At 41.5% G+C, this 21812-nt stretch overlaps 1 protein-coding gene and 1 long non-coding RNA gene across 2 annotated transcripts in view; one reads left to right on the top strand and one right to left on the bottom strand.

The window, feature by feature from the left end:
* Nucleotides 1–5970, top strand: part of SLC39A5 (solute carrier family 39 member 5) — a 40399-nt gene extending 34429 nt beyond the window's left edge. Inside the window, exons 9-12 of the mRNA XM_075262857.1 lie at nucleotides 760–963; nucleotides 4196–4276; nucleotides 4731–4921; nucleotides 5574–5970. Of these exons, the coding sequence (XP_075118958.1) occupies nucleotides 760–963; nucleotides 4196–4276; nucleotides 4731–4921; nucleotides 5574–5714 (617 nt within the window). The 3' untranslated portion in view covers nucleotides 5715–5970. The remainder of the gene's footprint in view (nucleotides 1–759; nucleotides 964–4195; nucleotides 4277–4730; nucleotides 4922–5573) is intronic.
* LOC142195709 (uncharacterized) overlaps nucleotides 1–19555 on the bottom strand; it is a 293946-nt gene extending 274391 nt beyond the window's left edge. The window contains exons 1-2 of the long non-coding RNA XR_012715103.1: nucleotides 19263–19555; nucleotides 13654–19221 (exon numbers count right to left, since the gene is read on the bottom strand). This is a non-coding gene — a long non-coding RNA (uncharacterized LOC142195709). The remainder of the gene's footprint in view (nucleotides 1–13653; nucleotides 19222–19262) is intronic.
* Nucleotides 19556–21812: the final 2257 nt, after the last annotated feature.

Below are 21812 nucleotides of genomic sequence, written 5' to 3'. Positions count from 1 at the left end.
TGTGAATAGATTAAAAGGATATTCTAGTAATAGGTTACCCCCTAACTTACTGATCAGTGGGGGTTTAACTACTGGGACCCACACCAATCATGAGAACTAGGGTGTTTTGCAGCCCAGCTTTAAAGGAGCAAAGGCCGGAATTGTGTGTTGCCACGCCATTCGTTTCAATAAGAACGGCTGGACATCTAAGCATTATATTTCAGCTATCTCTGGGGGCTCCCACTGAAATAAATGGAGTGACGGCATCCTTCACTCAAACTGGGGTGCAAAAATTCCCCATCAACAATCAACAAGTTAGTCCCTATCTTTTGGATAGGGTGTAACCTTATTACTCGAATAAGTCCTGCCTCTAATCCCTCTGTCCAGTTTTTCTATATCGTATATGGTGTCAATGCCAAATATTGGTAATGGGCTTTATTCAACAAGGGACTCCAAGCACAGGGAGCATTGTGGAACTAGGGGAGTTAGTTGTAAAAGCTTATCCCCAACACCCACAAGGGTCAGTTGTTTAACAGGAAGCCGATTTTACCTATATTTTTGACATGTGGGAGGAAACCCATGCAATAATGCAGATTCTTTTCTGTGTGAAGGTGGCGATTACTAAAGGCACAACTTTTAATAAGAGTATATTAGTAAATTGCATGTAGTGACATTTAATGTATAATACTTAAAATTGATAGAAAAAAATAACACCTATACAAAAGTCCATTGTAAACAGCAAGGTGCATGAGCTTAATATTTTAAGTTTTATTTTTACAGGTCAAGAGTTTTGTGAAACGACAACAAGACCAAGTGATGAGCACAACCCTGAGGAGCAAGCGAAAGGACAAGAAAGTGGGGGTCAGGCTGCTCATTCACATCATGGACATTCACACAGTGCATCAGGTGGAGGCATTGCAGAGTTTGTGTGGATGGTTCTTCTTGGAGATGGAATACATAACTTCACAGATGGCTTAGCAATAGGTAAGGCAGCATTTCTTTACAACGTCATGCGGAAACGCAGCTTTTTTTGTTGTAGTTTTTTGAGCCAAAGCCTCTGTTTCTCCAACGTCATCCTGCTTTCCTCGAAAGTGGTTGTGATGTGAAAAGAAGGGATGTGGGTTCTTACAATCTGGCAGATTTACTACAATTTATAGCAGGAAATGGTGCATGGAGGGAATCATCAAGACCTCTTAAAAGATTAGGCATATCTCCGCTCACCGCGAGTCTTGATTCCCTGTGTTCGAGCTTGGAAATGTGCCTAATGTATTAAGAAATACATGCCTATTAGAGATGAGCGAACACTATTCGAAATAGCCGTTTTCGAATAGCACACACCCATGGAAATGAATGGACGTAGCCGGCACGAAGGGGGTTAAGTGGCCGGTTGCTTCCATTCATTTCTATGGGAGCGTGCTATTTGAAACGGCTGTTTCGAATAGTGTTCACTCAATCTCTAATGCCTATTAATAAATGTGTCACATCTTTTACCCTCTGGTACCTGAAACTAAAATCTATGCCAGCTATGTGCTGGAACACCAGGTTGTATAAATACCCTCCATCAGAGGAGTAGCTAGGGGTTGAGCACAGTGGTGGTGGTGGGGAACATGTTTACGTGGGCCCTCAACTTAGGTATATCGATATTATCACTATACGGTGAAATAGCATGATTCGTCACCACCATGGTTTTTACTGTAGTGCTTTTTTGCTGTAGGACAATACGTGGGGCCTAAGTGTCCCCTTATATCAAGCCCCCAATTCCCCCTGACATAAGTACTGCACCCCTTATAAAAATGATACCCCCTAATGACTCCTGTTCATAATGTCCCCTAATAGTCCTTATATAAATGACCCCCCTTATGCTCACAATGCTACTTTATATAGATGATCCCCCCTTATCATTCTAATGTCCCCTAATGTATCCTTATAATTCTCGCTCCTGATTTCCTCCTCAAACTATCACCCACAACTGTTCTAAAAGTAAACAAAAAAAAGTTATACTCCCCTACCTGCGATCCTTTGGTGAATGCAGCCGCCACAACCTCCTCTTCTTGGCCCTACGCTCTATGAGCAGGGTTCACGCATAGGATATCTGTGGTGCGATGCTATGACGTCATTGTGCTACGTGTGCTGGGTGTCTTGTAAACTGCAGGGCTGAAGTAGCTTATGGTTTAAGATATTTGCAGGATGGGTTTTAACTAGATCAGTGTCTGCAGACAAGTAAAACATGTATTGATGGCAAATCCCAGGGTGGGCCCGATGCAGCTGCCCCCTCCGCCCTTCATATGTGTATACATTATCTTACCATTTTTATTTTTTTCTTGTGAAAAAGAATAACACCTTGGCCCACAATGGTTAGACTGCGTAAACTTACAGGGTAGTCAGAAAAAGCACCAGATTTATCTGTGAGTGATGCTAGTTACTAGGCCTATGGGGGGGAGCAGCATTAACATATTACACTTTTTTTCAGTGTGTCGATGAGAACACACAACATCTCATTTACTTTGCTGGCACTGTAAAAGTGTTTTATCTATTTTTTTCTTCCTGCTGCGTTTCCACAAAGTGTGGGCTTCGTCTTATGGTAAAGACACTCATTCATTTCTTTTAAAGATTGAGATCCTATTAGACCAGGGCTACACTGACTTTTTGTAGCGTTTCTGATTGTGTGCTGGAGTTGTAATGAAACGGTTAAACAAAAAAATCAATAGATTCTATCAGACCGCAGCAGTTAAAATTATTTAGTAATGCTAGAAAAAGTCACAGTATAGTCCAAGCCTAAATATTGGATGCTATATATATTATATATTTTATAATATACACCTTTTTTTGGTTAAAAAAAAAAAAAAGAAAAAAGCTGTATAAAAAAAACCTGAATGTGTCCTTACTTTTAAACTGAAAAATGTGACATGTGAACACCAGCTAATGTATAATATAGACCAGGGCCGGCTCCAGGTTTTTATGGGCCCTTGGGCGACAGAGCCTCAGTGGGCCCCCTTGTAAAGGAGGCGGGGGAGTCGAGACACTGTGCGTCGCAGATGAAGCGAGTGACGTCATGCAGGAGTGTGGTGTCACCAACGCCATACCTCCCAATTTTTAAAGAGAAGAAAGAGGAGCAAAATGCGCCGCGGAAAATTTGGCTCCACCCACTTTTGTTGATTCCACCCATTCTCATTAATTTATCATGTGCTCCCACACAGTACAATCCTCCTACAGTCACCCATAAATTATATGCCCCCCCTCCATCTCTCCCCCAGTTTCATATACACCCTTCCTTTGCCCCCAGTTTCATGTCCCCCCTCCATCTCTGTTCCCAGTTTCATCACGTTCTCCCCCTTCATCTGCCCACAGTTTCATGTCCCCCGTCTCTGCCCCAGTGTCATGCTGTTCCACCCCCCCATCTGCCCCAGTGTCATGCTGTTCCACCCCCCCATCTGCCCCAGTGTCATGCTGTTCCACCCCTCCATCTGCCCCAGTGTCATGCTGTTCCACCCCCCCATCTGCCCCAGTGTCATGCTGTTCCACCCTCCCCTTCATTTGCCCCCCAGTTTCATTGGGCCCCCTCCATCTTTGTCCCCAGTTTCATGCCGTTCTCTCCCCACCACCTTCATGTTCTCCAGTGTCATGCCGTTCCCCCCCTCCCCTTCATTTGCCCCCCAGTTTCATGGGCCCCCTTCATTATGTTCCACCTTTATATTTAATACAAAACAAACACTTACACTCACCTTCCATCACTCACCTTCCATCACTCACCTTCCATCAATCCCCCGACGCTCCTCTCTCCAGTCACATACGCGATTAAAGCAGGAGCTGTGAGTTCAGCTCCTGCTTAGCTGCGGCCCGGCTTGCGTGTGTATGTGTGATGACGTCATCGCGCCTACACACGCAAGCCGGGCCGGAGCTTTAAAGTAGGAGCTGAACTCACAGCTCCTGCATCGCGTATGTATTCCAGCTCATCGGCGGACGGACGCCGATGAGCTGAAATCTTGACAGGCAAGTGCCGGGGGGCCCCCAGAGGCTCTGTGGGCCCCGGCACTTGCCCGACTATGCCGTGCGCTGACGCCGGCCCTGATATAGACCATGTGATCTTCTCTCATTATCAAACATCATATACTGGTAAAATACAGACAATCTGAGACCCACGTGTCCTTACCCTCAGTGTTTGCAGATATGGAGAGGACATCTTCTTAATGGGCATTACATTTGGTACTTCCTATAGGTGCTGCCTTTTCTGCCAGTTTCTCTGGAGGCCTCAGCACTACGGTTGCGGTGTTCTGCCATGAACTACCTCATGAGCTTGGTGAGTGTTAAAAGTGAGAAAACATAGGGGTGAATTTAGTTATCTGGCATAGCAGCGGTGAATTTTCGGCACACAGCCCCTGCACAGTATCAGGGTTCCCACCCTCTTGCTACTTAAGACAGAAGACTGTGCAAGTTGGGAATCGAGGTGGGCCAGAGTAAGGATGTTGACCAAAGAATTGTGAAGTGGAAAATAATAACTAACCAAATGTAGTTTTAATGGATTTGCTGGACGCAAATGGAGTTTTCATACTGTTGATCTGTCCATAGCACACGTGATCTGTGGAGTCCAACTACCGAACAGACTGTAGTCGCCAGAAGCTGCTGTAGTGGATTGGGAGTTTGTTCAGGTGGTTCCTATTCAAGTAATAGGAGCGGTGCAGAAGCTCATCTACTGCATAGCAAAATTTAAGCACCGATGCTCTACAATTTCTGATGAATATACCTGTTTACAGGTGACTTTGCAGTCTTGCTTCAAACTGGTGTCCGGATGAGAAGAGTCTTATTTTTCAGCCTGAGCTCAGCATTCCTCTCGTACCTGGGCATGGTGGTCGGAGCACTTGCCAGCCAGAGCTCAAATCATGTCACTCCCTGGATATTTGCATCTACTGCTGGAATCTTTCTGTATGTGGCACTTGTAGATATGGTACGTCAACATTACACCTATTACAATGGCTTCATTTCTGTGGCTATTACCTAGGTTGCCGTATGTCTCAGGCTAGTTTCAGCTTACACTGTGGGTTGTAGCTCTGGCTCAAGGACTAAGGGCAAGAGCTGCTTTTGGTTTTGTATCAGGGCGTGATCACACCTGCACCCGGTCTCCGCTTTCAGGTTTCCGTCTTCTGCCTGAAAAACTGGACAGGAGACAGAAACCCGGCACTCACTTTGCAAACCCATTCAAGTGAATGGGTATGAAAACTGACCGCCGGGTATCCGTCTCCTGTCCAGTTTCTCTCGGCAGAAGATAGAAACTTGAAAGCGGAGACCAGGCGCAGGTGTGAACCCATCCTTAGCAAGAAAAATATTAGAATCTGTTTATTTGTGGCAAAAATATCTGTAAATGGAAATACCCATATACTGTATGTGGGTTGTTTCTGCAGTATGTGTATGGTTCAGTATTCTCATGCTAGGTGATAGTTGCCAAGGCAGAAAAAATCCCATTAGTAATATAAATGGAACCTATTATGACATCTAAAGCTATTTTGTTGTATTAGAAATCGTAGGTCCCCATGTGGATACATTTCCTTACAATTTTACTAGACACTGCAGTAACTGCAATATATTAATTTTTCATTCAGCTTCCCCAAATGCTGCAACGTGAAGGCTCAAACCACTGCCAAGGAAAGGACTGCGTTCTCCACAGCATTGGATTCCTGCTAGGATGTGGTATAATGTTGTGCATCGCCCTGTTCCAGGATCAGATGGTGCTGCTGCTCTAATACCGCAGGTGCTTTCTTACAGAGATATCAATGACATTCCCAAAAAACATCATAGCTGGATTTTTTTAACCATAAATTCGGCATATACTGTAACATGCAACAAGGTATCGACAGTAATCCAAAGGACAGGTGGAGCGGGCCACGTGTTGTCAGCACTCCTGATACTACCAGTCAATACTTTACAACTGTCTTGTACAGAAAAATAAAACCTTTATATTTTATACTAGATAAAGTACCGAGAGCTGCCCTGGTATTAAGTGTCTGTCCGTCTGTGTGGTCATTGGATTTATTCATCCATGCTCGAAGCAAAGTCCAATACACTTCTGAAACGTGAAATCAAACTGTCATGGCCACAATTTCTTTAACATCACCTCCTCACTCTGGACCCAGTAAGTAGTCACACTAAAGCAAAAGATCCCACTGAAGAAAGGAAGATCACCGGGTAGTTGTCACCGCTCTCCAAAAGTTGTGAATGAAAATTTTAATGTATGCACAAAAAGCATAAGATGCAATGCTGGGGGGTGTGAAAGGAAAATCAGGCAGTTGCCCATATCAACCAGATAGTAACTGTCCAATGCTCCTTTGCTTGCCTATACTGTCCAATCAGATTAGTGCTTTCATTTTTTTCTCCACTGTCCCCTTGTAGTAAAGTGCACTGTCTGCATGAAATGAAACTTTAAGCTCCTTCACTTACCATGTGCTAGGTCTAATACTAGGGTCTTATATCTTAGAGCAGCGTTTCCCAAAGGTTTTGAGTCGAGGAGCACTATTCAGGTAAGAAACTCTGTAGTGAGCACTTAACATATTTTACCTAAAACCTGCATAGATGCCAAAGATAATGCGCGATATTAACGATGTGGGGGGGGGGGATTTCTAATGAATTGATATTAGATATTACATTTTCGTTGTTTGAACACTTCTGGCGCATTTGGCGTCACTAACTCTTCCACAAACTCTTCAGCCTGTCAAATTATTTCAGCTTCGGTAATATCTTCAACATGGCAATTGAAAAATCGTATCACCCAAATCTGGTTCTGGATAATCACAACATCCATAGTTTAACTTTAACATACATTTTTTTTTTTTTTTTTTTTTCCAATGTAGATTGTGAGCCCCATATACGGATCACAATGCACATTTTTTTTTTTTTTTTAAGACACTAGTATGTAAATACTATCTTGTGGTTATTCACAAATACAGAAATTTGTTTTTGTGAACCCACAAATTCCCCTTAGAACAGACCTGGGCAATGTACGGCCCGCAGGCTATATCCGTCCCTCTGACTGATTCAGTACGGCCCGCATTGCTTGACTAGGGAGGCGTGACTTAGTGCCGGCAGGACAGTGCAAGAAGATGGAGACGTGTGGTGTGTGTCCTAAGGTACTGAGAGGGGAGGGGAATATGAGATGTAGGGTGGAGAGTGTGAGTGTCTGGCTCAGTAACCTAGTGGTAGAGATGGAAGGGGAATGTTATACTGGGGCAGAGATGGAGTGGAGGGGGACATCAAACCATGGAGGTAGCTGGAGGGGGACCTGTCTGCCTCTAGTTGTCCCCAGTTTAATGTCCTGCTCCAGATACCCCTACGGTTTAATGTCTGCGTCTAGAATATTTTCAATTCCCTATGCGGCCCCATGGGAAAATTAATTGCCCACCCCTGCCTTAGAACTACATGAGAAGTGATGTCTTAAGGTTACATTAGCTTGACAGGGATCAAACAGTGTCCATGTCTTCTCAGTTTATATTAGTATACAGTTATAAAATATACTGTGGCATTTAATTTGGTGGCACTAAGTTTTTAGTTTTATATATACCGTATTTTTTGGACTATAAGGCGCACTCCCCCCCCCCCCCCCCAAATACGGGGGGAAAATAAGGGTGCATCTTATAGTCCGAGCGGCCGCCATTATTCTTACAGACCCGGCATCCCGGCAATAGAATGGCGGATGCCAGGAAAGGGGTTTTAGACATTGGCACAGGTGCCGGGGCCTGCAGCGACAGGAGCATAGCAATGCTACAGGCTCCGGCACCTGTGCTGGCGTCTAAAACCCTCTTCCCAGCATCCGCTGTTCTATTTCCGGGTCTGTAAGAATAATGGCAGCCACTCTGCTGCAGAGCAGTCGCTATAGCAACCGGGTCTCCGCTATACGCGGAGGCCCAAAGCTAATGCCCGCAATTAGAATTCTAATTGCAGGCATTAAAACTTAACCACCATACCTTTAAAGGGGCTCTATCAGCAAAATCATGCTGCTAGAGCCCCACATATGCGTGAATAGCCTTTAAAAAGGCTATTCAGGCACCGTAAATGTTATATTAAACTACCCCCCCCCCCGTTTTAAAATAACCTAAAAAAAAAAAAAAAAAAAATGTGCTCTACTTACCGAACGTGCACCCTGGGCGGGCATTCAGGGTGTGTCTTCATCTTCATCCCCGCCTCTTCTTCCTCCGATCCAGTCTTCCTCCAGCGCTCACGAACGGACAGTGATAGCCGAGGCGCATGCGCAGTAGCCGTAGTAGAAGCCGCATGCTACTGCGCATGCGCCCAGGCCATTTTTTCATATCAGTGTCCGCGAGCGAGCGCTGGAAGACGGGACCGGAGGACGTCGGAGGAAGAGGTGGGGAAGAAGATGAAGACACACCCTGAATGCCTGCCCAGCCTGCACGATCCGTAAGTAGAGCACATTCTTTTTTAGGTTATTTTTTTAAAACGGGGTGTAGTTTAATATAACATTACCGATGCCTGAATAGCCCTTTTAAAGGCTATTCACGCATATGTGGGGCTCTAGCAGCATGATTTTGCTGATAAAGCCCCTTTAAAGTTGCAGGCCAGCCCCTGCGCGGCAAGGTCGCAGGAGCCGACCTGTTCTGGTGACAGCCGGGAGCCAACTGTCACTGCTATATTACTATTGGTCTATGACCAGCCGTAATAGTAATGTAGAGAATCTTACATAGATGGCAATGCACTTCTAGGAAGGGGCAATAAAATAGTGAAAAAACAAAAAAAAAAAAAATCCAAACTTTAAAAAAATAAATAAAACTTCTAAATCACCTCCTTTCCCTAGAATACATACCGTGTTTCCCTGAAAGTAGGACCCCCTCCCCCGAAAGTAAGGTTGTGTTGAATTGCCTAATACCCCACCCCCCGAAAATAAGGCATGCCCAAAAATCATGTGCACAGCAAAGCCGGCTGCTGCCTCTGCTGTTGTGTCCATTGTCCCTGCTGCTGTAGGATGAGCTCTCCCAGCTCATCCCAGAGGCAGCAGCCGGCTTTACTGTGCACACAGAGCATGGCTGCTGTGTCAGTTAAGTGGGGATTGCTAAGCCCCGCCCACCACTGCCAGGACAAACAGCAGCACCAGCGCTACTGTAAACTAGCATTACTAGTAGTGGAGAGCTAGTTAGTGGTTGGACCTAGTACATATTAAGAGCTGGGGTACTAAACTACTTTTAGTACAGATCTTCCATCAGAGGAAGGTCTGAGCTGACCATATCCAGTATTTACTGTATTTTCAAACTATAAAGGTGTACCTCAGGGGGAAAAAAAAATTATATATATATATATATATATAAAAAATTAAAACACTTCTTCATGCTCAAATGATGCCGAGCAGTTAATGTCACCAACTAGTGCACCACCACGCAGTATAATGCCACATTAAGGGACTTCAAATGTTATGGTGAACTATTGGTTACATGCCCCCCTTTTTTTATTTTATTTAGGACAGCCATTTCAAGTTTAGCATTGAGGCAGATTAGTACAGCTCATTGAGGAATAGTGCAGCAATCTTGTCATCCTCTTCCCACTTTGTAGCCTCACAGGATCCATTAGACCAGTGAATAATGAAGCTATTTGTAAAAAAATATTTTTGTTTTATGCAGTTGTTTTTTTTTCTGTATCACAGAAATGTACAAAACCGCTTTGTCAGTAAAGGAGTTGTAAGGGCTTGGGCATTATTTTCCTAAATCTGCCTTCCAAAGTCTTTTTCATAATGTGTGTTGAAAGACCTATGAGGACTCACTCTTCGCATGACAAGTTTTAGTAGCCACCATTTTGGTGTACGTATGTTTTGATGTTATGTATTCACTTTTTTATTTTAGGTTTTACATTAAAAACACCATTATGCAAAAACAAACCATTTGTCTAGGGACAGTGTATTCTGACTTCCATAGCTCAAAGTTCTGTTGATGATGTAGCTACGTGAGGGCCTTCACTCTAAGGGCCCCCTTCACACGGCGTAAGCATGCCGCTCATTTAGACCTGTATACGTGAGCGTTTCAAAACACATCCCATTCACTTCAATGGGAGCGCGCATAAAGCCGGCTTTACGCGCACTCCCATTGAAGTGAATGGGATGTGTTTTGAAGTGCTCACGTATACGGGTCTAAATGAGCGGCGGGCTTACGCCGTGTGAAGGGGGCCCTTATGCGTTTTTTTTTTTTTTTTGGGGGGGGGGGGGATAAAAATGACCAAAACACATTAATCTTCACAGTTTGTTGCATGAGCGACTTTGGACCTGGCAATGATAGTTTTGTGTCACAGCTGTATAATGCAGATGGACGCCAGAAGCAATGCAGCAGGCAAATCTTTATGAGTCTACTATAGATCTGTGCCGTACTATTATGATGATGTGCACTAACTGTATGCTCCACATTACCGTAGTATGGCACAGAATAGGATGGGGCTAAGATATTAAATTGCTAGGAAGGAACCACAGCAATGTTTTTGACATCCACAGTGAAAGGTATCACTAGATTTCTTACAAAACTCTAGTTATGCAAGAACTGTAAATGTCATGGCTAGATGTAGGCAAGCACCTTTTTCTAATGTAACATTAGAACCCTAAACTGTAAGTCCAAGGAAAAGAAAGCACAGAACACATTAGAAGCTAAAGCTCTTTAATAAACAGAATTGATTCAAAGCCACAATATGAGCAGCAGGACTTGGTTGCAGGGAACTTTATAGAAAAAGATCAAGTTTTGAATGCACTCTTATGTTTAGAGATCCCCAATTTATAACTCCCACAAGTTAGGATGACAAAAAATAATGTATTTTGCACACACATTCTCCCTTGTCCCACCCACCCTTGCCCTAACAAACATTAAGAGTAATATTGTTAGAAGACTGAACATTTGCAAGTGGGGGGTAGAAAGGCACAGCCACAGCAAGGGAGGCCACACCAGCACTCAGTAGTTGCATTACTATGACATACCCTAACTATGAGGCAGTGAGCAGCCATCACAGCAATATTACCCAGCTGTAACAAAAACACAAGTGACAAATACAAGTACAGAAGAATCTAACCATTTGCCATATATGGGATGCGAGAAACGTTAAAAGAAGGATTACAAAATTCCCCCACTCACAAATGATTTTTTTTTTTTTCTTTTCGTCAGGAAATAAAGGGGGTTACAGGTAATACAGAGGTACATCATAAGAAACACCTCATAGAACATAAGAAGAACAGAAAGTATATTTAGCTTCCCCATGTCCAGGTTTAACCTGTTTGTAGGAGTCAAGGCAAAAAGGTGTCTGGCAATATCTTGTGATGTGAGTTTTGGGGTAGGTTATTCTGAAGTCAGAAAAGGCTTCAATACTACGTTCACTACTACTAATACTGTACAATATAACTAAGACAAGAAGACAACAAACATTAAAAGGTTTTGCTTGAGGCAAAATAGATTTTCATTCTCTAAGCCCGAAAATGGAATCTATGCATACATGTAGGTACATCTAGACGTTACCACCAGCAGTCTTAAGTGGGATCGTGTCACCCCAACTTTAATCCCAACGCAAGAATTTGCGGATAAATCTAGCCAACATCTAGAAAGGATGAGAAATGTTGGAGGTCTTAATTTTTTTTTTTTAATTTCTTTTTTTTTTCTAACCTCAACTCCAAAATAAAAAGTCTTCTGATGAATATTTACAACAAATTGCTTTGATTGACTAATGAAGCGAAATTCACATTCACTTCAAAAACTAGTGCATTCTGAATCTAAAATTTTAAAGCCTCCGTCAAAGAGACAACAAAATCTTAAGGAATAGGCATTTAAATTGCTTGAGAAGGGAACGTAATGTATTCCTGAAAACAGTTCCTAAGGACAGAGAACACATGTCAGAACCCATTTCGAGATTCACCTAGAGATTACATGGTAGTTAGCATTTTAGGTTGCGTTACTGTCTTGCTAAAACCTGGCTCAATGGATTTGTGACAGCTGCAGGACAGACTCCTCTCCTAGGCACTTACACAACATTCTGTTACGGAGAACAGTGATTCTACACAACTGAAATATGCCTTTCCAGATAACGGAGAAGACTATTCACAATATCTTGACTCATGCAAGCTGGATGGAAATGCCAGACTACTAGAAGATGCCAAGCACTACAGCAAAAGTCTACAACACGATTACTTACACAATTAGAACAGAATCTTACCGACCTAACTGGACTTGTGTCAACAGAAAGACATTGAAAAGAAAGCTTAAACATCCAGCAGAATCATGGTTTCTGCCATAAAAGTGCAATAAAAATTCATCCTGCAACTTCAGTGAGAACTACACTCCTAGTCATCACCACTCAGACAACATGGACATATCGAGTACTTACAGCCATTAATGCCCCTAAAACTTTCACACACACGCACATAAATGTAAAAGGTCTCAAGAGGTCTAGGTGTTGTGCAAAGAAATCAGCCTACTATATCTACATGGTCCAGTACAATCTGTTCTTCTAACTTCGAACCCAAAATATAGAAAACTGAAATGACCACCAATTTTTAAAGAATGTGTCAACCATTATGGTTCCCTCTTTCAATAAGCTCATGTACACCAAGCAGTGTAATATTTGGTGTTAGGATCAGTTGAATAGCTGCCCATTTCTCAAGGTTATATGCAAAATTAAGCCAAATTATTTTACCATCAAGTCAACGTCAATGAAAGATTTATTAACACACCCGTGGAAATTAAAGGCGGCCCAGGCCATACCTGTTATGGGATCGTATAGTCACTGTAAAGGTTAAAGCAGCCAGTTATGACGTTACGTAGACATGAAGATTAGAGCGTCATGACTCGATAGGATTACTGAAAAGCTGCACTGCCACAAGCTCTGGGTAAGGCCAACCGTACAAATTGGCCCCCTTTTTTGTAAGGCTTAAACACTTGAAGACAACTAATGATAATGTACCAGTTAAGGGGGTGTAAACAAAAGCAATTCTCCAACACTCTGGAAAATCATTTAGTCAAAGGGTCCCTTAAGAACAACGTTCTGGCCTCAGCATTTGCTTGATGTAGTAGAAACATAATATAAAATCGTATACAGGGACCAACTGGCTAAAAGGATTCTCAACATTTCCAATTTTCAGATAATATGACAGTAAAACCATTTAACCTTAGAATAAGCTACAAATTGTATAGTCAGACACAAGATGTCTGTGCCACGTCATTGAGAGCAGTTACTGGGGACTTGCTTAGAGCGAGTAAGATAACAGTGGGGTAAATACAATATAAGGAAACACTACACATGCTGGTCTGCTTTAGCACACATCTCACCTGTTTGGTGCCCCCTTTAAGTGGCTGGTAAAACTAGTTTAGGAGTCCACATACAAATTATTCTTTGAAAATAATTACCTGTATTTCACATTAGCGTTTTAATAGATTATAGAACTAAGATTTTGATGTAAAAACAATGTTATGACTATAGACTTTGGGAAAAACATTCAAGTTTCAGCTAAGATAATAGATCTGTCAAATAAAAAAACCTCCAGTCAAAAATGGAAAAAAAAAAATAAATTCAGAAAAAAAAACAAAACACACTTTTAGTAAAAAGGGGGAGAAAAAAAAAAAAAAAAGTGGTCTTCACTCAAGGTTCACACAAGTGCTGCACCTCTGCTGTTTGGGTCAGAGGACCCAAACAAAGGAGAGGTAGACCGCTAAAATGAAGGGTTACACATGGAGCCTGGCATTCACCATTGATTACAATGGGATCCATTGTTTTTAAACTTTATCCTGCATTGCAGATGTGAACGTAGCCTAAGCCTGCCCCCTAAACGACACGCTTTGGAAAGTTCTACATTTGTTACCCAATGAAGGATTCCATTGTCAGAGGTTTTACACCTACTGTATTTAAGTATCTCTGTATTCTTAGAGTGATCCTCAAGGCAGAAACTACATAATGGGTCAACCAAGTTTTGCAATGGAATAAGAGAATTTTTTTTTTTTTTTTTTTTTAAAAAAGCTATTTTTCTAAGAGCAGCTCAAGCAAAAAAAGCCCCAAAAGACTAATGCTTCATTTATCAAACATGGCCACAACAACTATTCTATCAATAAAGCCTTCACGCTTCAGTCCAGTCTTGATAATCCCTTCTCCTGCGGAGGATGCGCCTGTACTGAGCTGGCGTAGACTTCAGGAATTATTTATGCCAGAAAACTAGAGTGTTAGTGGCCCCACCCTCTTTTGGGAAAGTGGCAAGTAAAAACGCCGCTTGCAACAAATAATCACAAGTGGCATAAAAAAAAAAAAAAAAGAAAGTGTGATGTGGGGCCATAATAAATGTGCCCCAAAGTTCTAACTTTACAACAAAAAGTACTGAGAAAGCTTTCTAATAATTTATCAATATTGTATCAAACCTAGCCTTCAGGTCCTACCAGATATAACGTATATTCCTTCTGCCTGGTAGTTTATTTAGAATCAGAATGCTTCAGGGAAATATACACTTTATGACTAGATGGGTATTAAGTAAACTAAAAACAAATTAATTCGATACAAGCAGGTTCATAACCAAACCATAAAAAAAGTTTAAAAAAAAAAATTAACAAAAATGACTGGTAACTACTGGGTTGTCCCAGCATCATGAGGCATTTCCATCCTTGCTATAGCTGATAATTCCCCAAAGGTTAAGCCACATATGATTCTATAGAGATCATTTGCCATTATACATCCCTGAGTTGTTCTTCTATGGCACAATTCGTAGTGGGGGTAAACAGAAGATGAGCTAAAGCACATGATGCTCACAGCAAAAGCTGGTTTCCCCCCCCCACAGAAAATGTAAGACCTGTCAAAGTGGAAGCACTCAAGCACGTAGCATCTTATAATCTTCTGTACGGACTTGTTCTTAAGAGTCCTGAATTGAAGTGGGATACACCAACATGGACATAAGTTACATAGTTTGGCTATGCAAAGGACTGCGGGGGAAAAATAATATCGAAAGCAGCAATTCAGCATAAAGTGGCCCTCTATTATTCTGCCTAACACTGGTTCACTCAAAACAGCTGAAGTAGTACTGGTATAAATAAGGCTTTAATTCCTTGCGTATTGGAAGAGGTTAAATGAGAAACCGCAAGCATACAAAGATTTTTACAACAGACGAGCAGCAAGTTCAGCTAGAAAGCCATTTGCAAAAAAACAAAAAAAAGTCACCGGGAAAAACTGGGTAAAATGGCACTACACCAATACACTATGGAAGGGGTTGGAAGCACTTGACTCCAGTTAGTGTTGTTTTCATTGTGCACATTTGCTGCCAGGTGTCAAGGGAAAAAAAAGTACTGTCAAGAGCAGTATCATAAGTTCAGTGTTATTCACCCGACATCCAAGAACGAGGTCAGTTACATTAACCTGAGCCCAACGATGGGTCCTCAAGGTTGAGTTACAACTTTTATGAAGGGTGCAGCATTTACAGACAGGGAAATGAGATATTTACATGTATAAAGAAAAGCCGGATCACCCCAACTGGGCTCCATTAGGAAAACTCCATTAAAAAGGATTACATGAGTGCAACACAGCGTCATCTTTACTTTATTGCCACATGTAAGTCCAAAACTCTGGACATGTCACCAGAGAGCATGTGCAAACATAACAGAAGTGGCGATGGGGGTAAAGGGATGGAGGTAGTGAGGAGCTGAGAACCTCTTACTGCAGGAGACTGTAGGGGACCAATTTCGGAACAACTCTTTCAGTAAACCCATTCCACACAGTCTAAGTTATTTGTGCTTCCAATCCCATGACTAAGCCAAGTCCATCTTTTGAGGCTTTTAGTTTTAATTTTTGCAAATTTATTCATAGAACTACTGCCAGAAACACCAACATCTATGACCCCAGCCAGGGTGTACTCTACGTTAGGTCCAGAAAACTCTAACGACTTGTGACTGGTCACTCCAGCAGTGAGGAGGATAGATAGGAGACATTCTATCATCTAGAACAGCTGAGTGGTTTGCTTTGGTTTTTAAGCAAAGGCATCCCTGTTTTTCTTATGGTTGGCCACACTACTACACAAGGAGCTGGGAATTACTGTAATCGTACAGAGGAAAAATGTGCAAGATTATGGAAATGGCTGTATGCACCCTGCAGCCTTCTACGTGCCATCGACTCTTCCCTAGAAACTGGACAAAATATCACAGGAAAAAATAACTGCTCAATTCAGTGCATAATACCAGCAATATCAGTCTCGGCCCTCAGTACTTTAGTGTCCATTTGTGCTTTAAGTAATAAAGGGGAACTTGAATTTGACTTCTACAGCTTTCGACCCTTTATATTGATAAATAGTGGATTAAGTCTGCATACTTAGTAGCTGTCTGAATCTCTCTCTACATAGAATTCCAGCAATATTAATGGCACTAATCTAATGACTACACTCGCTTTCATTGAGCTCCTATGGCATTGGGATATAGAACACAGGGACTACCAGTTCAAGTTTGGGCTTTTTTTGGTTTCCAGGCAGAGATTTGTAGGAAAAAGGAAAAAAAAAAAAAGTGAATGAAGATAACACTGTCAGTCATCACATTTCTTTCCATTAAAGTCATATATGGATGCATTGTATTGCAGTAAGATGCAAACCTTAAGATGAAAATAAAACATCTGAAACAAAAAAAATGGTTATATTGCTAAAACAGATTGGATTTATGCCAGAAACTTGGCTACAAGTCACATAAATGGCTTTGTAGGCTAATAAAAGTAACCATGCAAGCATCTCTGGTAGCCCACTTCAAATGCATATAGAGTATATTGACAATAGCTTGAACACTGTGTGCTTCTGAACCTTGTCCAAATTAAAAGTATCGTTTTTCAGAATTTCACATATGAAAACTCTAGTAGTTTTCCTGCTTTGGTCCGGTTTGGGAACAGCATTTAGTTTCATATTGCATCGACATGTTGCCTTACTGCCTTCCAAAATGGAGCATGAAAGTTTGGCTTCTCAAGAGGTGTACAGTACATTGTAAAGCTTAACAGGCCTCTAAGGAGAAGACAAAGAAAGCAGAACACTGCATTTAACCAGAATCTGGTTATTGGTACCCAAAGTTTGGAACATACAATTGTGCCTGTATATTACAAAATGCAACTGTTAGTGGTAAAGTAAAAAAAAATTAAATAAAATTCTTACAGCTGGTATGAAACCTTAATCCAAACCCATGGTAACCAACCATTACTTGACCAAGAAGTGGCAACCGCATTTCAATTTTCATTTTAATATCTTGGTATATTATGTCAGAGGATACATTCAGCAATATGGCTCACGACAGCTATCCAAACGGATGTAGCTCCTTCTTTTATACAGTGGCAGTGCAAGTAAACCTGTTTGTGAAATGCATTTGTGCTGTTTAGATTTTTTTGTCTTTTTTTTTTCTTTTTTCCCCATTCACTTTTCAAACATTAACATCTCCATATGTATCGTCTCCCCCACTCGAGAGTGAGCACAGCAGTGAAGGACAGATCCACTCCTTCATTCCCTCCCTTCACTTGTGTTCTTAAGGGAAATCAAACCCTTATACACCTTAACCCTGCACTGTCGTACGGACCTTCATTCCATCGCAACAGCAAGGAGTTATAGGTACCAGCAACAGTGACAGAGTCATGAGAAAGTGCTTATTAATGAAGCAAGTGCTTTGCATTAGGAGCTGAAAGAAACTTCCATTATAAGAGTGGCACAAAAAGGAAAGACCCAACGCAAGGTCTAGAACTAATTTTTTACCAGCCTCCAGTGTTTGGTAGAGAGATCATGAGAAATTGGAATACACTGGGACAGAAATAAAGGGGGGGGGGGGTACTTTGGCATAATACATTGCTGTGTGAAAAGCAAAAATCCAAGGGTTTAGAGAAATTTGGTAACCATTCCCACAAGACAAAAGTACCCAAGGAAAATGGCTGCACAGTCTGGAGGTAGGGTGGGATTGTAGGAGGGGGGAACAAAAATGGAAGTTTCAGGACAGCCCTGTAAACAACGCACTCAGGTAACCAGACACAATAACTTTGATAGCAAAATAATGCATCTTCCTTTTGCTTATCCCATGCCTGGCAACACCTCCCTCCCCCCAAAAAAATAAACACTCAAAATTATTACTTAGAATTGTCAAGCTGTGCGGCCAATGCACATTATTACATCATTAAAGGAGAACAAGACCAGGTAGAACTGCTAAATATGTTTAAGGAAGAATGGAGGGGGCCAAACTGCTGCAACATGCCCCCGCCAGTGACAGAAGGGGCAGAAAGGGGGTTAGCAGAGCCAGGCCGAAGAAGAAAATCCACTAAAAGCCCTTTTCACAGAACTCTGATTGTCTAAATTTCTCATCATGCGGAAAGAAGGGGCCAAGAAAGGAAAAGGGGAAAAGAACAAAAACACACCACACACATACACTTGCTCTCACTGTACACAATACAATAAAAGATGGAATATGCAAACAGAAGACATGAAGAGGACGAGCAAGCAAATGATTTAACATACTTTATTACTGTGCGTTCCTCTCGTGAAATGAATAAGAGATCCTACAAAAGGCAGCATTAAGAGTGCAAGAGACAAGAGAGTCCACGCATTCAATGACTAGCTCCCATCATCTTGTGCAAAACCATCAAGTACATAATACCCCAAAACATGAAAACGCAACAAAACAAGCTTACAATAAAATAATGCCTAAACATTGGAGGAGCAAGGAAGAGAGAAAACCTAAACATCTTAGCCCTTAATACCATCACTCGACGTCTTTGGACCCACACGTTTCGACAGAGATGAAAGCTCGAAATGTATAATGTCACATGATATTGCTATAGGCAGCCCTAAAATACTGTCTCCCTATTTGCTGACAGGCAATTCCCTTCAGACATGTATACCTCTAGTCTTCACTCTGCTCAAAATGAAGTCTACAGAATATGCTACATTTTAAGAAGGCACACAATAGAAATTATATGCAAGAAAAACAAAAAGTGCAGAAAACTAAATGCAAGTATAATGGAAACTGGCCTGCGTGACTGTACCGCTCAGTACATACCGAGAGGGGAAAGCCATTCAAGTTTTAACACCAACAGTAAACTGAGGTAATATGTGTAGACTGAAGAAGGTAACACTTTAACAATGAATAAATAAAAGGGGAAATGTAAGAAGCAGATTTACTACAGTGTGGGTTTTCCTTTAGAGTAAACTTTCATCTCCTAGAAAATACCAACACCAAGTGAACGATTATGTGTTATCTGCAGGCTTCATGTCTGTCGTAGTGAGAATTACAAGATGCATTTTACTTTATCACTCCCTATCTACGGAAAAAGATTTATTGATTTGTGAACCACACACACACAAAAAAAAAAAGCTTGTTACATTTAGTGCAAAGTCTCTACCCATGTCTCATATCTAGTATGGAAGTAGCGGGGGGCACTTTCATGTGCATCTTAGAAGAAATCTAACAGTTGCTTATGTACGGTAACTGAAGAACCAAATACTGGGGCAAATAAAATTCTTCTTGCTAAAAATGTGAACAGATCCTAAGGGAGAGTAAGGAGGAAAGCGTTTCCCTGGCAATACGCTTTCATTTTTACAGGTTTCCCTCTCCGCCATCTTTTTAAAATTACTGTAACATGGCTCAGCAACAAGCTAAAATCTCCTATTAGAGTTTAGCAGTGTAATGTAACAAATTCATTTGTTTTAAAAACAAAATAATCAGGATTTAAAAAAAAAAATAAAAAAAAATAAAAAAAAAAATCAACCCACCACTGTAGGTACGACACAACCATTGAGAAGTTTTTTTCCCTTGCCAATCCTGAAAAAAAAAAAAAAAAAAAAAAAAAAAAAGCGCCATCCTTCTGACTTGGGCAGCGTTTACACTTTTTAAAGAAAAAGAACATCATGCAGTTTAATGCCAGTAATGCCTTGCACACGTCACAATGCATTTCACCTTTATGATAAAAACCAGTAGGGTTTTCACTTTGATGGCCATTACCATACAGGTGACATGTAGTAACATATACTAGGCATTGCTGCTATTAAGACTACATGCAGTAGTGTTATGCAAATCCAGCCTAAGAGGAACAAAAATAATATTATTAAATCCACAGTTTGTATTTTTTGTTTTTAAAAACACATTTGTGACTGGGGGGGGGGGGGGGGGGGGGGGGGGCTCTGGAAACACCACTGCCAAAAGATCCATTCCTCCATCTGCACTACTGGTCCTCCCATGAAAATGAAGGAACACACAACAGAACCTGACAGACCCTATGATAAGTCAATGAAGGCAGTCAGGCACTAGTAGTATCCATGGCAAGATGGATCACGCAGAGCTCAGTGGCTTCCAATATAAAAAATAATCCACAACAGTAGTGATAAGAGAGCAGAGTATGTGTTGGTGGTTGTACTTCCCCTAACTGAAGGTTAGACTTGAAAAGATGGCTCTGTGTAACAACTAAAATATACTGTCCATAGCAAACGATGGGGCCATACAATAGCTTCATGTTTGCGCCAATGGGGGTATTCTGGTATGCTACCATACAGGATATTTCACACAGCTCTCCTATGTGCATTAAGCCTAAAGCTCCTACATACAGGTGGTCTGTGTGGAATTTGTTTTGTGCCATTACAGATGTGTCCTTCCTTACCAGATCAAAAATTCCATTAAATACTTCAATGTTGTACAGTAAAAACCTAAAATAGTCTCATGCAGTCAATGCCAGAGAAAAGTAAAATTCCCCTAATGCTCATCGTCTCAGGCCATGTCAAGCCAAGGGAAAGGTAAACAAGGGCACATCTATAGGTCACTGCTGTTCCCATAACATATTGCTGTACTACATTATAAAGCCAAATCCACAATTTAAAGAGCTCAGCCTCTCCCTGATGTTTGTTTGCATTGGTAGGTTTTGCTGGTAGTAAACTGTGAAATAATGAACTGGACTCGCTGCAGTAAGGCTCCCTAAAGCTTCTTTCACACAGTGCATAATGAAGAAGAACTTGAGGAAAACATCTGCCTCAGATTCCTCTTCATTTCCCACCTCATGAAGCAAGCATCGGCTTTCCAATGCTCATTAGATACAGATGAAAGGGATGCCGATTTTTTCAGCATGCTGCTCCAATCTCTGCCTTCCAATTGAACGCAATGAGAGACAGCAACAGGTCACAATCTACTGCCAATTCTGAGGTGGAATCCACATCAAAGATAAGCGATTCCACCATGTGAACAAAGCCTAAGGGTATGTTCATATGGAGAGAGAAAAAAAAACAAAACCAAAAAACATCCTGCTTGATCTTGCAGTAGAATTTTCCGCAGCTCAGCAGCCACTCCGCCCTTTGGCTAACCAGAATATAAGTATCGCTGCGCACAATGTAACCGTTTTTACGTGATAGGTCAACTGACCGAAACGTTGCCCATCTGATCTACAATCCTGTGCTACCTTATACTATGTTATATGGCGTTGTGAAGTTATAATTTTGAGCACTTCTTTTGTTATAAAGAAATATCAAATAAAATACATCCTACCACATAAAAACCTTTACGGAGCGTGTAGCAATCTTTATATTCTGTATCATGGGATGGAGAACCCTTCTGCTAAGCACCACCACTATAACTACAGAATACTCTGTGGTACCAACGATATAGATCTATAGCTAAGTGAGTGAAAGTCCAGGGTGGTAAGTGGGGAGGGATTTTGAGGCAAAAGACAGCTTCATATTCTGCTATTATTTCCACCCTGTGAACAGTCCCTAAATGAAGAAGCCCTGTCTATCGTGTGCAAAAGAGCAAGTACAGCAGGAAGGAAGGCTTGCCAATTTACTCTATCAGCAGATACTGTGGGTCTCAAAAGCCATGCACCTATACAGAGGTAAGAATGGGATATTATTAGTACCTAAAACACTATGGTAG

The sequence above is a fragment of the Leptodactylus fuscus genome, chromosome 2 (genome assembly GCF_031893055.1).
Source record: "Leptodactylus fuscus isolate aLepFus1 chromosome 2, aLepFus1.hap2, whole genome shotgun sequence".
In the NCBI taxonomy this organism is placed as follows: Eukaryota; Metazoa; Chordata; class Amphibia; order Anura; family Leptodactylidae; genus Leptodactylus; species Leptodactylus fuscus.
Note: the sequence above shows the minus strand (reverse complement) of the source record. Positions and strands in the feature narration are given on the sequence as shown.